The 20,155-nt window shown below is 34.2% G+C and overlaps 2 protein-coding genes across 4 annotated transcripts; both read right to left on the bottom strand.

The window, feature by feature from the left end:
- Positions 1 to 3,923: 3,923 nt before the first annotated feature.
- LOC107465676 (uncharacterized) lies at positions 3,924 to 9,654 on the bottom strand. 3 transcript variants are annotated; one of them, XM_052253660.1, is made up of 10 exons: positions 9,262 to 9,654; positions 8,716 to 8,864; positions 7,330 to 7,414; positions 7,195 to 7,245; positions 6,977 to 7,084; positions 6,762 to 6,894; positions 5,085 to 5,214; positions 4,675 to 4,998; positions 4,506 to 4,607; positions 3,924 to 4,431 (listed from the first exon to the last, which is right to left on the bottom strand). In XM_052253660.1, exons 3-10 carry the CDS (start codon positions 7,406 to 7,408, stop codon positions 4,075 to 4,077), a joined length of 1,284 nt encoding a protein of 427 aa, XP_052109620.1. In that variant the 5' UTR covers positions 7,409 to 7,414; positions 8,716 to 8,864; positions 9,262 to 9,654; the 3' UTR covers positions 3,924 to 4,074. The 3 variants fall into 3 exon arrangements, with proteins under 3 accessions (XP_052109620.1, XP_052109621.1, XP_015940132.3); XM_052253661.1 differs by having other exon boundaries at positions 7,339 to 7,414; XM_016084646.3 differs by lacking the exon at positions 7,195 to 7,245.
- Positions 9,655 to 10,719: 1,065 nt separating this feature from the next.
- On the bottom strand, positions 10,720 to 14,350 carry LOC107465673 (uncharacterized). The gene is made up of 3 exons (XM_016084640.1): positions 11,766 to 14,350; positions 11,575 to 11,674; positions 10,720 to 11,481 (listed from the first exon to the last, which is right to left on the bottom strand). Exons 1-3 carry the CDS (start codon positions 14,348 to 14,350, stop codon positions 10,720 to 10,722), a joined length of 3,447 nt encoding a protein of 1,148 aa, XP_015940126.1.
- Positions 14,351 to 20,155: the final 5,805 nt, after the last annotated feature.

The raw sequence follows: 20,155 nt of genomic DNA, 5'->3' as shown, positions 1-20,155 counted from the left end.
TACACTACCAGTAAGGGTTCAATGCTTGATTCTATGTTCCCTGCTTTCATGAGCTATCTTCTTACAAGTTTACTTGTCTTTACTGTATGATTTGAATTAGTGATATTTGATTTATGTTTGTCTTGAAGAACTTATTTACTTTTAACCAAGTAGACAGAATCATCTTAGCATATAGTTGCATTCATATACATAGGTTGCGTTGCATTGCATGAGTCTTACTTTCCCCCATTTATTCCTTTTGTCTCCTTGAGCTTAGCATGAGGACATGCTAATGTTTAAGCATGGGGAGGTTGATAAACCACTATTTCATGGTTTATCTTGTACTCAATTGAGTGGTTTTTATCAACTATTTACCCACTTATTCATACTATTTGCAGGGTTTTACTTTTTCCTTTCGGATTTTGTGCTATGATTGAGAACATGCTTTTTTGAGCTTTAAATTTGCTATGTTTAATCCTCTCTTATTACCATTCGATGCCTTGATTTGTGTGTTAAGTGATTTTAGGATTTATAGGGTAGGAATGGTTTAGAGGATAGAAAGGAAGCATGCAAAAGTGGAAGGAATACAAGAAGTTGAAGAAATTGCTAAGCTGCCCAGCCTGACCTCTTTGTACTCAAACGATCATAACTTGAGCTACAAAGATCCAAAAGAGAAGGTTTCAGTTGTGTTGGAAAGCTAACATCCGGGGCTTCACAACGATATATAATTTGATATAGCTTCCTGAAGCCAAGCAATGCGCACGCGTGGATCCCGCGGACGCATGACCTGGCAAAAAACTCAATCCGTGTGAACGCATGGACGACGCGTACGCGTCACTTTGCCGCATGCTAGACGTATCAGAAGTCACTGAAGGCAATTTCTAGGCTGTTTTTGACCCTTTCTTGGCCCAGAAAATACAGATTAGAGGCTATAAAGTGGGGGAATGCATCTATTCATGAGGATATTGAAGAGAGAACTTTTGCGTGGTCTAGAATTCAGAGTTGCAAGTAGAGCTTCTAAACCAACAAAAGTCCTTTCTTACAAACGTTTTGGTTGTCACAAGTAACAAACCCCTGATAAAATTGATAACCGAAGTATTTAAACCTCGGGTCATCTTCTCAAGGAATCGCAGGGAAGTATGTTCTTATTATTGGTTATGAGTCTTGTAAATTGAGGGTTTTGAAAGTAAGGAACAAGTATGTTAAATGATAAGAAAAATAAAATAGTAATGATAAAATAAACTCTTGGCAAGGCATTAGAATCGGAATTCCTATCCTAGTTATCCTTATCAGATGTGATGAGAATTGGGTTTTCATCCCACTTAGTTATCCTTTATTAAACAAGGAAAGGTCAAGTGGACTAATTAACTTGATCCTCAAGTCCTAGTCAATCCCTGTGGGAAGACTAGCTTTAGAGCAATCTAGATTAATTAGAATCTTCCCATTTTAATCACTGCTGAGTTTGATAACTCAAGTGTTACCAATTACCTAACCAAAGCCAAAAGGGGAAAAAATCCAAATTATTTATATAAATAAAAGAAAACAATCATGGGTCTGAAATACCTCAAATTATATTAATTAAGAAAATCATAACATGAATAGTCATTAAATAAAAGAGAAAATAAATAGAGGAATATTGAACCTGAGATGAAGAAGATAAAAATATTCCTAAATCCTTTAAGAGGAATCCTAATCCTAATCCTAAGAGAGAGGAGAGAACCTCTCTCTCTAAAATAGCTTCCATTCCGCGCGGTCGCGTCACTCTGATTTCTTCCATTTCGCACGGTCGCGTGAGCCATGCACCCGCGTCGCTTCTCGCTGGACATCTCCTCAATTTCTTGTGTTCCTTCTATTTTTGCAAACTTCTTCTCGATTCTCTCAGCCATTTCTGCCCTATAAAGCTTAAAACACTTAACACACATATCACGGCATCGAATGGTATAAAGGAGAATAAAAATATACAATTAAAAGGTCTTTGGGAAGTAAGTTTTCAATCATAGAACAATTTGGGAAGGAATTGTAAATACATGCTAATCATATGAATAAGTGGGTGAAAAGCTTGATAAAACCACTCAATCAAACACAATATAAACCATAAAATAATGGTTTATCAGATACCAACACAACTTTCATTCACATAATTTTAGATTTTAGATGTAGTTTTTAGAGAGAGAGGCTCTCTCCTCTCTCTTAGGATTTAGGATTTCTATTATGATTAGGCTACTTCTCTTAATTCCAGGTTCAATGTTCTTTTAATTTAGTTTCTCTTTTATTTGTTTATGAACTCCATGTTAGATTTGATTTCTTTATTTAATGTAATTTGAGGTATTTCATATTTATGATTTTAATTTATCTTTTTACATTCTTAGCTTGTGTTGAGTAATTGGAGACACTTGAGTTATCAAACTCCTTGTTGATTAAAAATTGAAATTCTTTGCTGATTGATTTGAATTTCCCTAACTCTAGTCTTTTCTTAGGAATTGACTAGGACTTAAAGAATCAAATTGATTTATCCACTTAACATACCTTCATAGTTAGAGGTTGACCAAATGGGAGTAATAAACAATTCTCATCACAACTGATAAGGATAACTAGGATGGAATTTTCAATTCTCATACCTTAAGGGTGTTCATGATAATTAATTTATTTCTCTTGCCATTTAAATTACGTGTTCCTTATTTCAAAAAACCCAAAAATATACCTTTTTCCATAACCAATAATAAATCATACTTCCCTGCAATTCCTTGAGAGACGACCTGAGGTTTAAATACTTCGGTTATAAATTTTATTGGGTTTTGTTACTTGTGACAACCAAACTTTTGTACAAAAGGATTTTCTGTTGGTTTAGAAACTATACTTACAACGTGATTATTTTTATGAAATTCTTTACCGGCAAAAGTCCGTTCGTTAGGGGGTTCTCGGCATGGTAACAGTGCCAACATACATAATACATAATGTCCTGGAAAAGTCAGAGGCAATCCTAGAACTTTGACACTAAGAATTAAACTTAGAGAATTGCTGTAATCCATAACACTACAAGAATATGGTCGATTAGCTACTACAAAAAGAGTCGTAAAATCGTCGCTAATCTGACGCAAAATATAATTTGTGACGGATTAGCTACCGCCTAGCAACTAATGGTTTTCTCGCTAATTACAAGTCGCAGATCAGTGACGCAAACACAATAGTCGCTAATTCATCGGAAAATTTTTTAGCTACTGAATAAATAGTCGCAAATCAATCACTAAAGTAAAAGCTAATTCCGTAGAAGAAATGGACTAAACGGTAGTCGCTAATTAGTGATAAACTCTACTGCAGCAGACTCATCGCTAAATGCAAGCTAATTGCGTAAACAAAATGGAATGGTTGGTTGACGCTAATTAGCGAGGAATTTTTTCGAACCTAACTCGTCGCAAGTTATCCGCTAATATGGTCGCAAATCTGTCACATTGTGTAGCAAATCTATAGCTAATCTTTAAAAATTCTTAATCAAATTTGTAGGAATTTTGTCGCTAAACCTAAGCTATTCGAAATGATAAAGTAGAGTTATGAAATAGTCGCTAATTTGCTAAGAAATAATATGTAGTCAATTAATTGCAATATTATCGCAAAATGTCATCGCAAATTCCTTTTAAAATAGTAACAAATCGATAGGTATCTCACAATTGTTTCAGTCGCAATAGAGTTTTTAATTTGTCGCCATCATCAACAGCGAGTATGTCGCTAATTTTACTAGAATATCAGTTAGAATTCCGATTTTTTCGTTATACTAAAATAAACATCATATTATTTTTTTATTTTATTGATTGAAATGAAAGATTATAATGCATAAATATAAAATTAGTTCATAAAAATTATACGTTTAAAAAAAATCAAACCCATCATATTTATTAAACTCTATTGCAACATCTCCAACATAGATACTTCACAAATTAAATACCAAATAAAAGTAAGCCAACTTCTGTAAAAACTGAAAATGAAACAAATTGCCTAATCAATTATCTATCAAACAAATAAACTACGATAATAAGCTAAGCCTAACAAAATAGATTAACATAAGCCACCTAACCAAATATTATTCCCAACAAAATCACTCTAATGGTTCTTCTCTTGGGGGAATCCTGGAATCTTAGAAAGGAGAGACAGTAAATTACTCTGTATAGCTTCATTTACAACACTAGGCAACACTGCATTTATAGCACTAGGCAATGCTTCTTTAATAGCCTCAGTGATGTCTGTTTGTGAGACTGACTTGACTGTAGAAACACCTGTATTTTCAGGTAATGGCACATCTCTATGATCATGAATACCAATATCCAGACTGCGGCCTAACCCATGAACTCGTCCTTTCTTGTTGGTTCCTGCAACTTCTGTCCACACATCAGGATCAACTTCAGGTTGATCTATTAAATCTTCTCCATATTTTTGTGATATTGCCTCTCCATATGAGTCCTACAGCAGAAAAATAAGGACATATTATTAAGAAAACTAAAACTAAATTATGCTACAAAATTAAAGACACTTACAATAATTTTCTTGGATACTTCAGAAACATATTCTCCACTTTTTTTCTTATGAACATCATCATATACTTCAAGGAAAGATACACAACGCTTCAACTTAGCTTCCTGTAACAAACTTTATTAGAATATACTATCATAAATCATTTGTTATAGACAATATTTTTCTTTATACCTTTCTTCTCTTGTGTTCGCCAAAACTGATAGACCCTGCAGTGTGTAGTTTATGAGTAGGCATAGCAGCCCTATTTTTTTGACCGGCCACAGACTTGTTTTGCCACTTTGAATCTAACCAATGATCAACTAAGCCATTCCAAACATCAACTTTCATTGCTTTAGGTCCATGACCCTTAATATCAGCAATACTAGTAGAGTTTGCTTCCTTAAAAGCTCTATCCCTTGCTCTTTTCAAAATATCAGGATAGCGGTCATGCATTGTCTTATTCCAAATAGTTCTTGCCAGAGCCTTATCATAATTCGATGCAAATTCATGTTTTTCCTAAATTTAAAGAGCAAAAGAATTAGCAAATACTCAATCCAATTATTTGTAAAAAATCGCAGTGAAACAACATTATAATTACTAACCAGAAAACCTTTAAACAATTCGTCCTTCATGTTTGGACAATAATCCTGCCATCTTGGCGCTGGAGAAAGCATCCTACTTAATAAATCTTTCGTGATGTCACGAGTTACCGTATGATCTGTAAATCTCTTCCTACATTAAAAAAATACAAAACTATCAAAAACAGTTTAATACACAATAACATAGATCATTAAAGCAACAAAAAATTCTAGGCTTAGCTATACTACTCATAACTTTAAAATAATTCATGAAAATAAAATAGATCAAAAGAATATAAAGCTCCTAATAGTGCAAGACTAAAGCAGCAACCATTGTTATCTTCATGCAAGCAATCCCAACAAACAGTTTTTCAAATAAAAATCAAGTTTATTAAATGCACTATAAAAGTATCATCATAAAACCAAAGGCAAATTACACACATGACTCACTCCTTTTGAGGTTTGATGAAAATATAAACCTGATCCCATTTCTCTAAAATCATGCATTGATTAAATGAAATTCAGGTAATAATAATGTTGTACTCTTATATTTTCTAAAATATAATGGTAAACTGTAAACACTCCTAATGCACCATTTAAAGAGAGGTGAATGTCACTTGGACAAATAGAGAGAATTTATCATAAATTCACCAAATATTGGGAGGTTAGTGTCTTTTGCACTAAAGACAAATATATTTTATCTCAAATTGTAAAAGCCACAAAAAATGAAGAGGCAGATCAGAAAAAAAACAAGTAATAATCAGAACAAATATTTAGTTTACTCAAGAGGCATGTATTAACTACTGGTCACATACCAGTTTCATGGAGCTGTGGTCACATACCATTTTCATGGAGCTGCTGTTATCCATATTTATGTTTGCTGTTTTGACAAATTTCAGATGAAAGGAATACAAAAAATATGCACATATTTATATTTATTTTTCTTAATTGAGCAGAAGTGATAATACTGGATCAGAGAATATAAAAGAAAAGAGATGCTTTATTTCTTTGAACCTATTTACTAATAGATTTCTCCATAGTGATCTAAAATGGCCATATGTTTTGGACTTTAATGAAATGGATTTCCTATGTCGTGAACTTAAGCTTAGATTAATATCAATGTTTTGCAAAGAAGAAAAATATCTACATATTTATACTTATTTTTTATTTATTTCATAAAAATAAATATAATAATAATTAATAAATAATATAACATAAATGAGACATATATAAGACTCTAACAACAAACACACCTGAATCGCCCCATCTATCCTCCTGAGGAGAAGTTTGGTTTCAAACCCCGGTTCGAACAGGAGAAGTACGTCATGCTAATGTGCCTTGGATGATCCACATCTCAGGGTCAGGCGCCGATGAGCACATTGAACTATCCATGTGGCTGAGAGCCCTCACAGTCCAGGCACAACGACGCAATTATCAGGGGCGCGCTCTACCACTGAGCTAATAGCCCGTCGTGTGGGCCTCCCGCTGAGGCCCGCTATGCCAAAAGCGAGAAAAACCCCATCGCTTTTATGATAATTTGTGATTGCATGAAAAAAACTAGGTACAAATTAGATCAATTTTAATAAATCTAGTAATAAACTATTAAATTAAAGATCCTGCACCTAGTGATACTCTTCTTTTTCATTTTAAGTAGAAAGTATGCTGATATAGGAAGGTCAACATAATAGTATAACTACTTACGGTTTATCGCCTTTCTCTACAGCTATTACTAGCTTTCCGTTACTCCTAGTTTCAGCATGCACACTTGATTGTCCAACATTAGGTAGCTCATTATCTTCTGCATCTAATGCAGATGTGTCAGACGAATTCACACCTACAATGAATAAGAGAATTTTCAATTAGATGTGTAGTTATTTGTGAATACGTAAACATTTATCTGAAGTAAATCGTCATACCATCTAACTGAGGTGATGATTGTGATAAAACTTGTGGGGATTGGTTTGATGCTGATCCCACATTCAAATGTGTAAGATGAGGTTGATCATTATTACCATTCTGTTGACCTAAACAAAAAAAAGCCAAAAAAATAGATAAAATAAAACCACTTCCTCGCTGAGGATTAATTAAATCACACTAAAGATATACAACTCGAACGTATAGTACAACTACATACCTAACACATGTATCGGTGGTTGAGAAGAATCATTGTCAACAGTTTGCTCACCTAAACTCAATAAAATAAGCATACAACATATTTTCTAAATCAAGAGTTGTTAATGGTTAAATAAATTAAACGGCGAATGTATACCTGACCTACGTGAGGAAAGCTGAGATTGATCGAGACGAGTGTTTCGTACTATTCGTCCACCTCTACCTTTTGGTGCCATGATTATCTGTCAAATAAGAAATAAATTAAAAAGAAGGTGTTATTAAAATATTTAAAATACAAGCAGTAAAATTCAACAGTTTAGATCACAAAAGTTGAATTACCATATTCCAGTAAAATTAATTTAAAAGATATTCCATACAACATAATGAAAAGAGAGCACCGAGAAAAGAATTTACTGTAAACAACTAATCTATAATGATATTACCACAAACTAGAAGAAGAAATAGTCATCAAATTTTGTCTATTAACATGATATAGCACTGCGAGCCCCTGGTTCAAGGAGCAAAAAAATAAATAAAACACACAATATAAATGTAGGAAGAGTAGTGGGTTTTCACGTGGTGCATCCATCTATTGTAGATTAACAAGGTACATTTGATTATTAGAACCTAAAAGATGTCTATGCAATAGTGTATAATGTAATTATTAATAATTGACATAATTAAAATTTGAATATGCAGAAAACTTAATTGATATGTGAAGTATTAAAATATAAAGAATTAATGTTATTCTTTTTTGCCTGTCCCAAACTGTGTTAAGGCTTTCTCTTATCCAAATATCATAGTGTTATCAGAGAGTTCATTATTCTATTTTAAAATATAAATTCAGGCATCATCAAACATAATAGATGGCAAGCTCGGATTGGAAGAGTTGGAGGCAACAAAAATCTCTATCTTAGCGCTTTTAGTAAGTGAATCTAAGCATCTAGCTATTCTATTCCACTTCTATTTTCATTTCTCAATAGTAATTCACTAGCACATGCCAACCAAATTTTTTAATTATGGACAAAGAAACCTCCAAGTACCTAGACCAAGAAAAAGAACCATGTATGATTACTAATTTTGGGTCCCTCACTTTTAATTGCGTTGAATTAAAACACCTCCTAAAATATCATAGGTACACGTATATAAAGAATTAATGAAAGCAATAATTGATGGATACACTAAAATTGGATGAACTTATAATAAACTGTGTAAAAAAAGTCATTACCAAAAATAACAGCGCAAAAATAAAATAATATCTCTATTTATTTTATTTAATCAAGAGTATTTAATTATGGAATATAACTGTACCTTTAAAGGATTTGAGAAAAAATGATTTGGGTTTGGAAAGAGGTGATTTTAAAGGTTTAAAAATATTTTTCAATCTCAAAATGCAGGGCCTCCATGAACAATAAAATTCACAGCAGCAGCATAATCTAATTCAATGAAGATGCCATAATCCAATAAAATTTTGAATGTAAGTAGTATCATCTTCCATATTAAATTAATGATAAGAACAAGAATGAGAAGAGATTAACATAACCTGCAACTAGATGGAATGGAGCAGCGGACCTGCTACAGCGACGTCGTCAATCAGACCTCCTTCAACGGACCTCCTTCCTTAAACAAACGGCACCAACAGTCCTTCCTTTTCCACCACCAGAAATCCTTGTTTTACTTGTTCTACGATGGCTAAATGGCAGAAAGGGAGATAGTGGGATTAGTGGGGTTTTTAATTTTTGATTTCAAGTATTACAAACTACAAATTAAAAGTGCGCGCGGTTGTTGTTTTTTGCTATTAGCGCTTTTTATTAATTAGATATTCTATAACTTTTTAAAATTTTTGTGTTTCTATTTTTAAATTTGAAAATTATTTTTTTAAAAAAGAATTAAATTTGTAATTAAATTTTAACACAATTAACACCAAGCAACAAAAAAAAGCAACTAAAAAACCTACTATCCTCACTGATAGAAAACCACAATAACTAGAACAAGATGAATTGAAACAGTAACTCACCAATTAAAACAAAGACCAACTAAATCAATAACTGAAAAATTAAAACAATAAAGAAGACGAAAAAGAAATTACCTTAGTTTTCACATGTTTTGAAAAAATCAGCAACAGAAGGGAGAGGAAGCTGAAGCTTTCATACTTGATGGATATGGCTGAACGAAGGGTTACACAATGGCAGAGGAGAGACTTCACAGCCGGAAAATGACGACTGCGTGGAGGCTCGAAAATGCATGGAAACAAAGGCGTTTGGATGATGCTTGAGCAGCTTGTACCGCGGCGGAGTAGACGCGGTGGCGGCAGTGGCTGGGCAGGTTGAAGAATGGAGAAGAAATGGAGGTTGCATGTTCAAATTTCTGCTGCGTTCAAAGCTTCCAAGAAAGGGGCTCTTTTGGAGGTTTGGGAATGAGGTCACAGAGAGCTTAGGGCAACGCGATTTAAGGGTGTTTTGGTTTTGTTTTTGTTTCTCTTTCTTTCTTTGTTATTGTGCCAAAAAGGGCACCCTGTTATTATATTATATTACTTGTGTGAATTTTTCTTTTAATATAAATGAACAAATTTAAATTAACCATTTAATCAATTCAATACAAATAGACATATTTAGTTATTATTAGTATGATTAATTATGTTTATATATTTGATTAAAAAAATTATAAAGTTTTGAAATTAAAAAATTAACAATTAAATCTTTTTAAATATATCCAAGATATATGTAAAATAATACAAAATAAATATATACTTGTAGTATTATATATTTTGGATATATTCGTTCCAATACTAAATTGAATTTAATTCCGAATTCATAATCCAAATTAAAATGATAGTAAATTACTTATTTTGAATTCGAACTTCATTTGCTCCTTTGGTATAATTACTTATTTTTTTACTACCTTATTATAAAAAAGATTAATAAGCTAAGCCAAAGGTTGGTATAATTTACTTATATTTTACTTCTTTATTATATAAAAGATAAATAAGCTATTTTACTACCTTATTATATATCAAAATTGGAATTCTATAGCTACTCTCGCATATAAAGAATACATTACTAAGTATTGCCTATGTAAGAAATTATAGAGAGAAGAAATCCAATTATATTAAACACCACAACAGGATCCATGTCATCTGCTGCCATGATCCTATAAAACAAGTAACTTTAAGAAAAATTTTATGGTCTTACTTATCTGTCATTTGCACACTTCAACAAAGAATTCATTACTAAATTTCCAATTTTACTGCCTTTTACTAAAATCTGAGCACAGGACTAATCAAGAAATGTAGTTTGAGATTGATAGAATGGATCAATTAGATTTTAAAAATTAAACAAGAGCATTTCAACAAATGAACATGAACCAATTCAAAATGAAGCAGTAGAGTAGTAGACATATACAATTAAATAACCCCGGTTTCTAGAGAAAAAGGTAAAAAAATCAAAGAAACAAAATTTGTTTTACTTATAGTTTACCGTGATTTTGTAGGGTGGCTGAGGCATTTCATCGAACATATGAGATACATAAAGACACAAAACTTGTAAATCTACATCACATAGTCTTCATTCTCGTCTTCGGAACAAGCACTTTCACTATTTTCACCGTCAAAATCTTCGTTATCATTGATGAACTCATCATTCAGCAAAGTGTCCAGTGGACAATTTATATCTTCTACATTTACCTCTTCCATTGGAGCATTTGCATCAAACAATGAAATAACTTCATCCTCCAAAATGACATTTTGCGCTCTTAATTCAGAAACACTATCTTGATAAAAGTCATTACTGTCATCTTGCCCATTGGGTTCTTCATCTGGATCATGCAAAGTTTCATTCATATATAGCTTGGCTCTAACTTTACAAGCCGCCCACCATTCCCCGTTGGACTTATTCCCACTATGTGGGTATTTTGTGTAATATACCTGTTGTGCTTGTTCAGCCAAAACAAACGGCTCATTTGATTGTAGTCTTGATTTATACTTTATGTCAACTAACCCATATCTCTCATCAACTTTGACACCGTTAATTGGGTCAAACCAGCAGCATCGAAAGATAAATACAGAATTTCCATCACCCAAGTATGACAGTTCCAATATCTCCTCAAGAATGCCGTAGTAGTCCAAGTCATTTTCTCCATAAATATTTCCTTTAACACATACCCCACTATTCATAGTAGCTCTATTTTTGTCGTGATCCTTAGTATGAAATCTATATCCATTAACTTTTAAGCCGTTGTACGAAGTGACAGATTTAGAAGGACCATAAGCTATCTGTTGAATTATTCTACTTCTAATATGACCTGTATCTACCTGCAAATGAATATGTTAACAATTGAAAGTTATACATTCTTGCAATACAAATAATTTTAATATTATAAATATTTAATTTCAAAAATCACTCACTTGATTCTTTATCCATCTACTGAAGTCCTTATCACGGACAATTAGTATTTCATCCTCGGAGATATTTGGATCTAACTCTTTCAGTGAATCCTCAAATTGTCTAATAAATAAAGCAATGAATATAACATTCAATTTATTTCTTTAAAACTAGTGTATATATAATATGAATATAAAAACTAGTTCTAACTTACTGGAGATAAGGTTCTATTTCTTCGCAGTTGACAAGAATGTATGTGTGGACGATATGAAGTTCTTCATCAGTTAAGTATTTTTTTGAACCTCGCCCAATGGAAAGGCATGGGTATCTAAAAATAGACAAGTGATTCTCGTCCAAATTTGAGCCACCATCATCATTCCTGGGAACTTGAGTCCGCCTTGTTTGTACTGTTGATTCAAAATACATAGAAGTAAAGTTGGAAATTTCTTCCAAAATATATGCTTCGCAAATAGATCCTTCAACTCTTGCCTTATTTCGAACTTTTCGTTTTAAGAATAGCATACACCTTTCAAATGGATACATCCATCGATACTGCACAGGTCCTCCAACCTTAGCTTCATAGGGGATGTGGATAACTAAATGCTCCATCACATCAAAAAAAGCTGGAGGAAAAATTTTTTCTAGCTTACAAACCGTTTCAATAATGGAAATCTCTGTCTGCTCTACAGCATCAGGGCGTATTTCAGTAGCACAAATTTCTTTAAAGAACAAGCTGAGTTCTGTTAGCACTCCCCATATGGATTTTGGCAACACGTCTCGAAATGCCAACGGTATTAGTCTTTCCATGAAAACATGACTGTCGTGACTCTTCATTCCATATATCTTCCCATCCGCTAGATTAACACATCGTGAAATATTTGATGCATAACCATCAGGAAATTTTAATTGCTTTATCCACTCACATACTATCCTCCTTTGTTGAGAATCTAAGACATATGTGGATTTTGGTTTTTTGTACTTTCCATTCTCGAATACCAACTCCAAGTTAGGGCGCTTGCATATTAGCTTCAAATCTTCTCTTGCATTCGCGTTGTCTTTTGTCTTGCCCTTTACGTCCATAACAGTGTTAAAGATGTTGTCAAAAACATTTTTTTCAATATGCATAATGTCTAAATTGTGTCTTATCAAATTAGTTGACCAATAAGGCAACTCCCAAAATATACTTTTTCTCACCCAATTATGAATGGTACCAAAGTCACCCTTTTTTCCTCTCGAATTAGCCCCAAAGTTAGCTTCCTCGAGTTTGTCCAACTCATTTAAGATGTCAACTCCACTCATTCGTTTCGGTGGAAAAGAGTTTTCCACGGTTGACTTTTTAAAAGAGTACCGATCACGACGAAATGCATGACCAGCAGGCAAGTACTGTCGATGACAATCAAACCAGCAGGGTTTAGCGCCGTGTTGTAGTCGAAACGATTTAGTGTTCTTCATGCAAATCGGACAAGAAAGTCTACCGTGAGTGCTCCAACCAGACAACATTCCATAAGCCGGAAAATCGCTTATAGTCCACAATAATGCTGCCTTCATGTTAAAATTTTTCTTTTGCCATGCATCATAAGTAGTAACACCATTGTCCCACAAAACCTTTAACTCGTCAATCAGCGGTCTAAGATAAACATCTAATCTTTTTCCAGGAGACTTCGGTCCAGGGATCAAAAGACTAAGGAATATGTACTCTCTTCTCATGCACATACTTGGAGGAAGATTGTAAGGTGTGACAAACACAGGCCAACATGAGTATGGAGTCTTCGAGCCAGAAAATGGATTAAAACCATCAGTGCAGAGTCCAAGCCTAACATTTCTAGGTTCTTGGGCAAATAGTTCATGGGTGGCATCAAATTGTTTCCAAGCATCAGCATCAGCCGGATGTGTGATAACCGATTCATCGTGGCGTACTCCATCCACATGCCACTTCATATATTGCGCAGTAGTTTTAGACATAAACAAACGTTGAAGTCTTGGAGTAATAGGAAAATATCTCAATATTGAGTATGGCACATCTCTACTGCTATTAACTGTATCCCCTGCCTTTGGCTTAAATCGTGGGTGTCCACACATTGTGCAGGCTACATAACTAGTCTTGTCACTTGTTTCTTTATAATATAGCATGCAGTGATTAGGACAAGCATCAATTTTCTCATATCCTAATCCCAATTCTTGAATCATTGTCTTTGACCGGTAGAAATCTTCTGGCAACTTCTCTGATTCTGGGAGCATGCTCTTGATTATGGCAACCATTCGATTATAACAACTCTCACTCATGTTGAATTCTGATTTCAAGTTCACTAGCTGGGTTACAGCTGACAATATTGTGTGCTTGGTGCAGCCATCCCACAAAGGTTCGTCAGCACTCCTCAGCAACTTATAAAACTTCGACGCTGATGGATTTGGATCCTCTTCTAAACCTTCCATTACGTTTAAGTTATCACCTGCAGCATCAATTACCATGTCTACATATGGATTTGTAATCTCTTCTTCATGTTCTTGGGTAACATTTGTTGCGTCCTGTTCAACCCATCTTTCCTCACCATGAGCAGTCCAGTTTATATAACCCTCCATAAACCCACGATCACACAAATGCTTTTCGACCCAAAATATTTCATCCCTAATCCTATTCTTACATTTTGTGCATGGACAAAGAATGCGACCTAAACTATCAATGACTGTCGGGTTTCTTTCTACAAAATCTACGAATTCCATAACACCTTTCTTAAATTCCTCACTTAGATGACCAGTGCAATCTTGCCTTCGTGACATCCAACTCCTATCAGGCGCCATGATTATCTGGACTAAAGTTTCATTTTAGTTGTAATACCAATGTTTAACATGCATATAAATCACATAAACACTAATAAATTCAAGGTTCCAGCAACAAATTTCAGCAGCACATTCAACTTTCAACAAAAATTCAACCTTCAACAACAAAATCAAATTGCATTCAAGTTCAATCCTTGACAAATTCTTTCGGCAATGAACAAATTTAAGTAATCATTTTGGAACAGCAACCAATTCAAAGTTCTAATAACAAATTTCAGCAACATATTCGACTTTCAACAACAAAATCAAAGTGCATTCAAGTTCAATCAGTAACAAATTATTTCAGCCATGAACACATTTGAGTGATCATTTTAGAACAGCAACAAATTCAAAAGGTTTCAAAAACAAATATCAGCAACAAATTCAATTTTCAACGACATCATCAAAGTACATTGATGAATTACAGCAACACAACTAAAACAAAAAGAAAGGGGAAATTAATTATATTAGAACTGACCAAATCGGGGTGTGCCGCAAGAAGCTGACGGCGAGGCTCAAAGTAAGACGACGAATGAAGACCCGCCCACCGGGGACCTGCTACCTCTGCACAGGGACGGCTGTGGACGAGGGGATGACGAGACAGAGAGCCCGGGACCTTCTTCCGCGGCTGGGTGTGAGATGGTGACAGTGAAAAAAGCTAACCAACTGGCGGCGGCGACTGAGCTTGAGGGAGAGAGTGGTGTGAGCGAGGTGAGAGAGCTGGAGGGAGAGGTGGCGTGAGCAAGGTGAGAGAGCTTGAGGGAGAGAGACGTTGGGGTTCTTTCAGATCACGATGGGGTAAGAATAAAAAATTAATTTTTATGACCCAAAATTATCCAAATCCCGCAAAACAAAATGACTACCTGAATATCCCAAGATCTATTTCTATATAAATCGAATCTATTAAATTCAATTTACGGAACCAGTAGTAAATCGAATTTATTATATTCGAATTGCATGCAAATTAACATATACCTATAAATCGAAACTAATAGCTTCGATCTATATATGCATGTAAATCGAAATAAAGAGATTCGATTTATACACGTGAACAGATGCCCATGGTAAATCGAAGCCAATGGTTTCGATTTAGTATGGTGATCTAATTCAAAGTTATTAGTTGTCCTTATTAAATATAATTAGTATTGGTTGTGCTTATTGAAAATTATTTCTAGTTCTTATTAAAAATTATTTTTAGTTTAATTTATAAAAAATAAATGCTAAAAATTTATTTAAAAATTATCTTTTAAAAACTCATTTAATAAATTATTTTTCAAAACAAACACTTTATAGCACAAAGTCCAATCAGTAACAAATTATCTCAACTATGAACACATTTGAGTGATCATTTCAGAACAACAACAAATTCAAAAGGTTTCAAAAATAAATATCAGCAACAAATTCAATTTTCAACGACATTATCAAAGTACAATGATGAATTACAGCAACACAACTAAAACAAAAAGAAAGGAAAAATTAATTATATTGGAACTGACCAAATCGGGGTGCGCCACAAGAAGCTGACGACGAGGCTCAAAGTAAGACGACGAATGAAGACCCACCCATCGGAACTTGCTACCGCTGCTGCCGGCGACGACTTGCACAAGGACGGCGTGCTTATGAGGACGAGGGGATGAGGAGACAGAGAGCACCCGGAACCTTCTTCCCCGGAACCTTTTTATATTTAATATCTTAAATCATCTTTAATACCTTTTTATATTTAATATCTTAAATCATCTTTAGTTTTATTATTCTTTTAAAGTTTTTAATTTTTTTTTTCATAATTTTTTTAACCATTTTTCATACACATATCTATCGTTATCTTTTTTTCATTAAGTATTAAAAAGATAGAAAAGAGTACTACATGTACTCATTAGAATAAAAAAAAGGACAACAAGAATAGAAGTTATGTATAAAATAAAAAAGGTAACGGTAAAAACAAGGAAGAAAAATTAACTGATAATTATATTTTTGACCAATTTTTAAAATGCTAATTCTATTAATCAGAGACAATAATAGTTATATATGTATATACAAGGATAAGAGAAAATGGTAGTGTATAATATGATGAGATAATTTAATAAAAATAAAAATTAAATAATTTTTAAAAATTAAAAAATTAAAAAAATGATTTCGATAGGATTTTTAGCTATTAGAATTATGGATGGAGATAAAGGATAATTTCGATATAAATTTTTAAATTTGTTTCTAATAAAACAAGATTGAGTAAATAAATAAATTTAATAATATTTATAAATGACTAATCTTTATATAATATTAATAAGTGTTTATATTCATTTTGTTACATATAATAATAACAAAATATTTTTTTCATCTTGTTTTTCATTAAAATTTATTTATTTTACACAATTTACATGTTAAATAACTGAATGTATTTTTTTAATATTTATTTTTAATTATTAAAACTAAATTTATAATTTTAAAAATAAAAATATAAAATTAATTTTTTAAACTCAATAGAAAAGCGGCTGAACAGGCACGTGAGCCACTAGTTAAAGTAGTGAGAGAATAAAGACTAACGTATTTCCTCACAAATTAGTAGCAACATGAAATAAGTGAGGAAAGTCTATCAGTTGTTAAGCGGCCGCTAATTCCTCACTAAATAAGCTTTTGATTAGTGACTCAATTGCGACCAATTACTTCTAACATTTTCTCGGTTAGCTTTGGATTTACTACAATTCTGCGACGGATTTCCAACAAGATTAGCGAGTAATTTGCTACAAATTAGGTAGGATATAGTTTTTGCTTTGCGACAATATTGCCGTTGCTAAGTCGCTCGCTAAATTAAACTTGCGACAACTTAGCGACAAATGTATTTCGCTCGCTAATCAGCGACTTGAAATCAGCGAACGAAGTGTGTCGGTTGTTAAACGGTCGCAAATTTCTCACTACTTAGGTTCTAGGCATTCAATATCTGTATTTCCCCTTTAGCGACTAATTAGCAAGGAACACTTCCCTAGCTGAATGATTTTCCGTTGCGACGGGTTAGCGACGACTGTTTTCTGTCACTGAATTTTTACAATATTATGCGACAAATTAGCGAGAAACTAGTTGCTCGCTAAAAATAAAAACTTTGGTGACAAATTAGCTAGGAATTTGTCAATCACAAAATGCATTTCAAGTCTTTGTGACGGATTAGCTAGTAACATTGTTCCTCACTAATTAGTCTTTTCGCACAAAGTTTATTTAGCGACGAACTAGTGTGTGAATTATTTCTCGCTAATTGTATATCAAACACTTGCGACGGAATAGTGACAATAATATCCCTCGCTATTTTTCTTTTATTCGATTGAACTTCTAAGTGACTGATTTGCTAGAACATTGTTACTCGCTAATTATTTTGTGACAAATTAGCGAGGAAATTTTTCTCGCTCTTTTTTTAGGTACGAAACTTAATTTGCGAGAAACAAACTTACTCGTAAATCTCTCGCTAATCAGTCGCTTTTCTCAAGTTCAGGTATTTTGTGACCGCTCATTAATTTTGTCGTTAGTACGTCACTATTTCTTCGCAAGTTAGTGACGGATTAGTGACAAAAAATATTTCTCGCAAAAATTCGTCGCTAATCTGTCAAATTCTTGTAGTGTAAATGGTTTAGATTATCTAAGATGTGTATGTTCTAAGCCTAACCTAACTTAACACTTCACTTTTGTCTCCTCCGATCCTCCGAAATACCGGTGGAACTACCCTTATCACTCTTCCGCCAGACAAGGGATCTCTCAGTTGCATAGACATACAATACAGACAAGGAAAATACAGATAAAATGTAGTTACCACAAATAAAACATATAGCAAGTAGGCATAGCTAATCAAATAGGCAAACCCAAGTAATGAACATTCAAACAAATTAGACAAATACATGGGCGTTGAAGTGTCCGACCACATCCTGCGACTTAACATCAACAGAGTATCGAGTCTCAACCTGAAGCGAGTGGTGGCTAGCCACTGCTTCAACCCAGGGAAGCTCGTATCTCAGGTAAAATAGAATTGCAATAAGCCATATAATTAATCAAATTCAATTAATCAATATCATTACGGCCATCATTCATCACATATTTAGTAGTTCAGCACTTCTCATAAAAAATCACCACTTCACAATCATTTTTTACTTCCAAGTTACCATCCCTCCTAGGTTCACCCCTCTCCCTAAGACTAGAAACTAAATTTGGGACTTTAGAAGGTAACTATATATAGAGGTTTAGAGATTAAAAAATCGGTTGAAATCATGAAAATGCACTTTTTCCAAAAATAGGGATTCTGCGTACGCATGCCATGTTTCGCGTACGCGGGGGTGTCATTTGCCCATCTCGCGTATGCAACTCTTATCCACTTATGCGATCCCCTTTGGATAGAGAATCCGTCCTGTGTTGCATGGAATTGTAAGGTCCCACATCGGTTGGGGAAGGGAACAAAGCATGCTTTATAAGGGTGTGGATACCTCTCCCTAGCATGACGCATTTTGACGAGTGAGTGTGGGGGGCTTCGGCTAGTATCCCTATCGTCAAAGACAAAACCGTGAGACCTTGTGTGCCAAAGCGGACAATATCATGCTAGCGGGTGGTCTGGGCTGTTATAGATGATATCAGAGCCAGAACCCGAATCGATGTGCCAGTGAGGGCGTTGGGCTCCCTTAGGGGGGTGGATTGTAAGCTCCCACATCGGTTGGGGAGGGGAATGAAGCGTGCCTTATAAGAGTGTGGATACCTTTATCTAGCATGACGCGTTTTGACGAGTGAGTGTGGGGGCTTCGGCTAGCATCCCTATCGTCAAAGACAAAACCGTGAGGCCTTGTGTACCAAAGCGGACAATATCGTGCTAGCGGGTGGTCTGGGCTGTTACAGGAACTGCCCGTGTATGCGAGCTTGTAATAAATTTTCTCGTTTGCGTACGCATGCACACACCCGTGTACGCGGGGCGTCTGGGCAGAGCACAGGGTCCGCGTCGCGTGTGTATTTGCATACGCATGCCCATCAAAAGTGGTAAAAAGCTGTAAAGTTCTGCAAAAATCACTTTTGTACACTAAACTTCTAACGCGCATAACTTTTTTGTTAAAAATTATTTTTAGCCCGTTTTTCAAATGACACAAACTTCACGGACCAAATTTTCATTTAAAAAACTTTGATAAAATTTGAGGGTCCGAAATCCAAGTTATAACCCACTAAAAATTGGTTAAAAATAAATTTTTCACAAAATCTCCAAACCTCTATTTTTACCAACAACCTCATTTCAAATCAATGTTTCACACCCCCAAAATAATACTAAATATGTCCAAAATAGTTACATATCCCTTCTGTCTCTTTCACAATATATGAAATCTCAATTCTATCAATTTCACTCCAAACTATTCACAATCAACACAATATAATTCATATTTATAACAACATCCCACTCATAAGCATCATCCTCATCAACCATTAGATATCCTTATCCACATCAATCAACACCACATTTCTATATTAAACTCAACAATTTTGCAAGAAATACTAAACATTAACAAGTTCACATATTTCAACTAATCCTGCAGTCGACTAGCCTAAGTTTTTGCATGACATTATCTATTATCTACGAGAAAGCAAAACCATACCTTGGCCGATTCTTTTCTAAGCCCAGAACACCTTTATTATCACCATTCCACAACCGCCAAAGCTCCAAACATACACGAAACAGAAAATCCAGCCTCCAAGGTCCACATTTAAGCTTTCACTTCTATCAATTTATCTCCAAAACTCATAATTCAATCTATTTCCACAACATATCATTATAATCAA

Source organism: Arachis duranensis, chromosome 9 (assembly GCF_000817695.3).
Source record: "Arachis duranensis cultivar V14167 chromosome 9, aradu.V14167.gnm2.J7QH, whole genome shotgun sequence".
NCBI lineage: Eukaryota > Viridiplantae > Streptophyta > Magnoliopsida > Fabales > Fabaceae > Arachis > Arachis duranensis.
The sequence above is the reverse complement of the archived record's forward strand: the minus strand, read 5'-3'. Positions and strand labels throughout refer to the sequence as shown.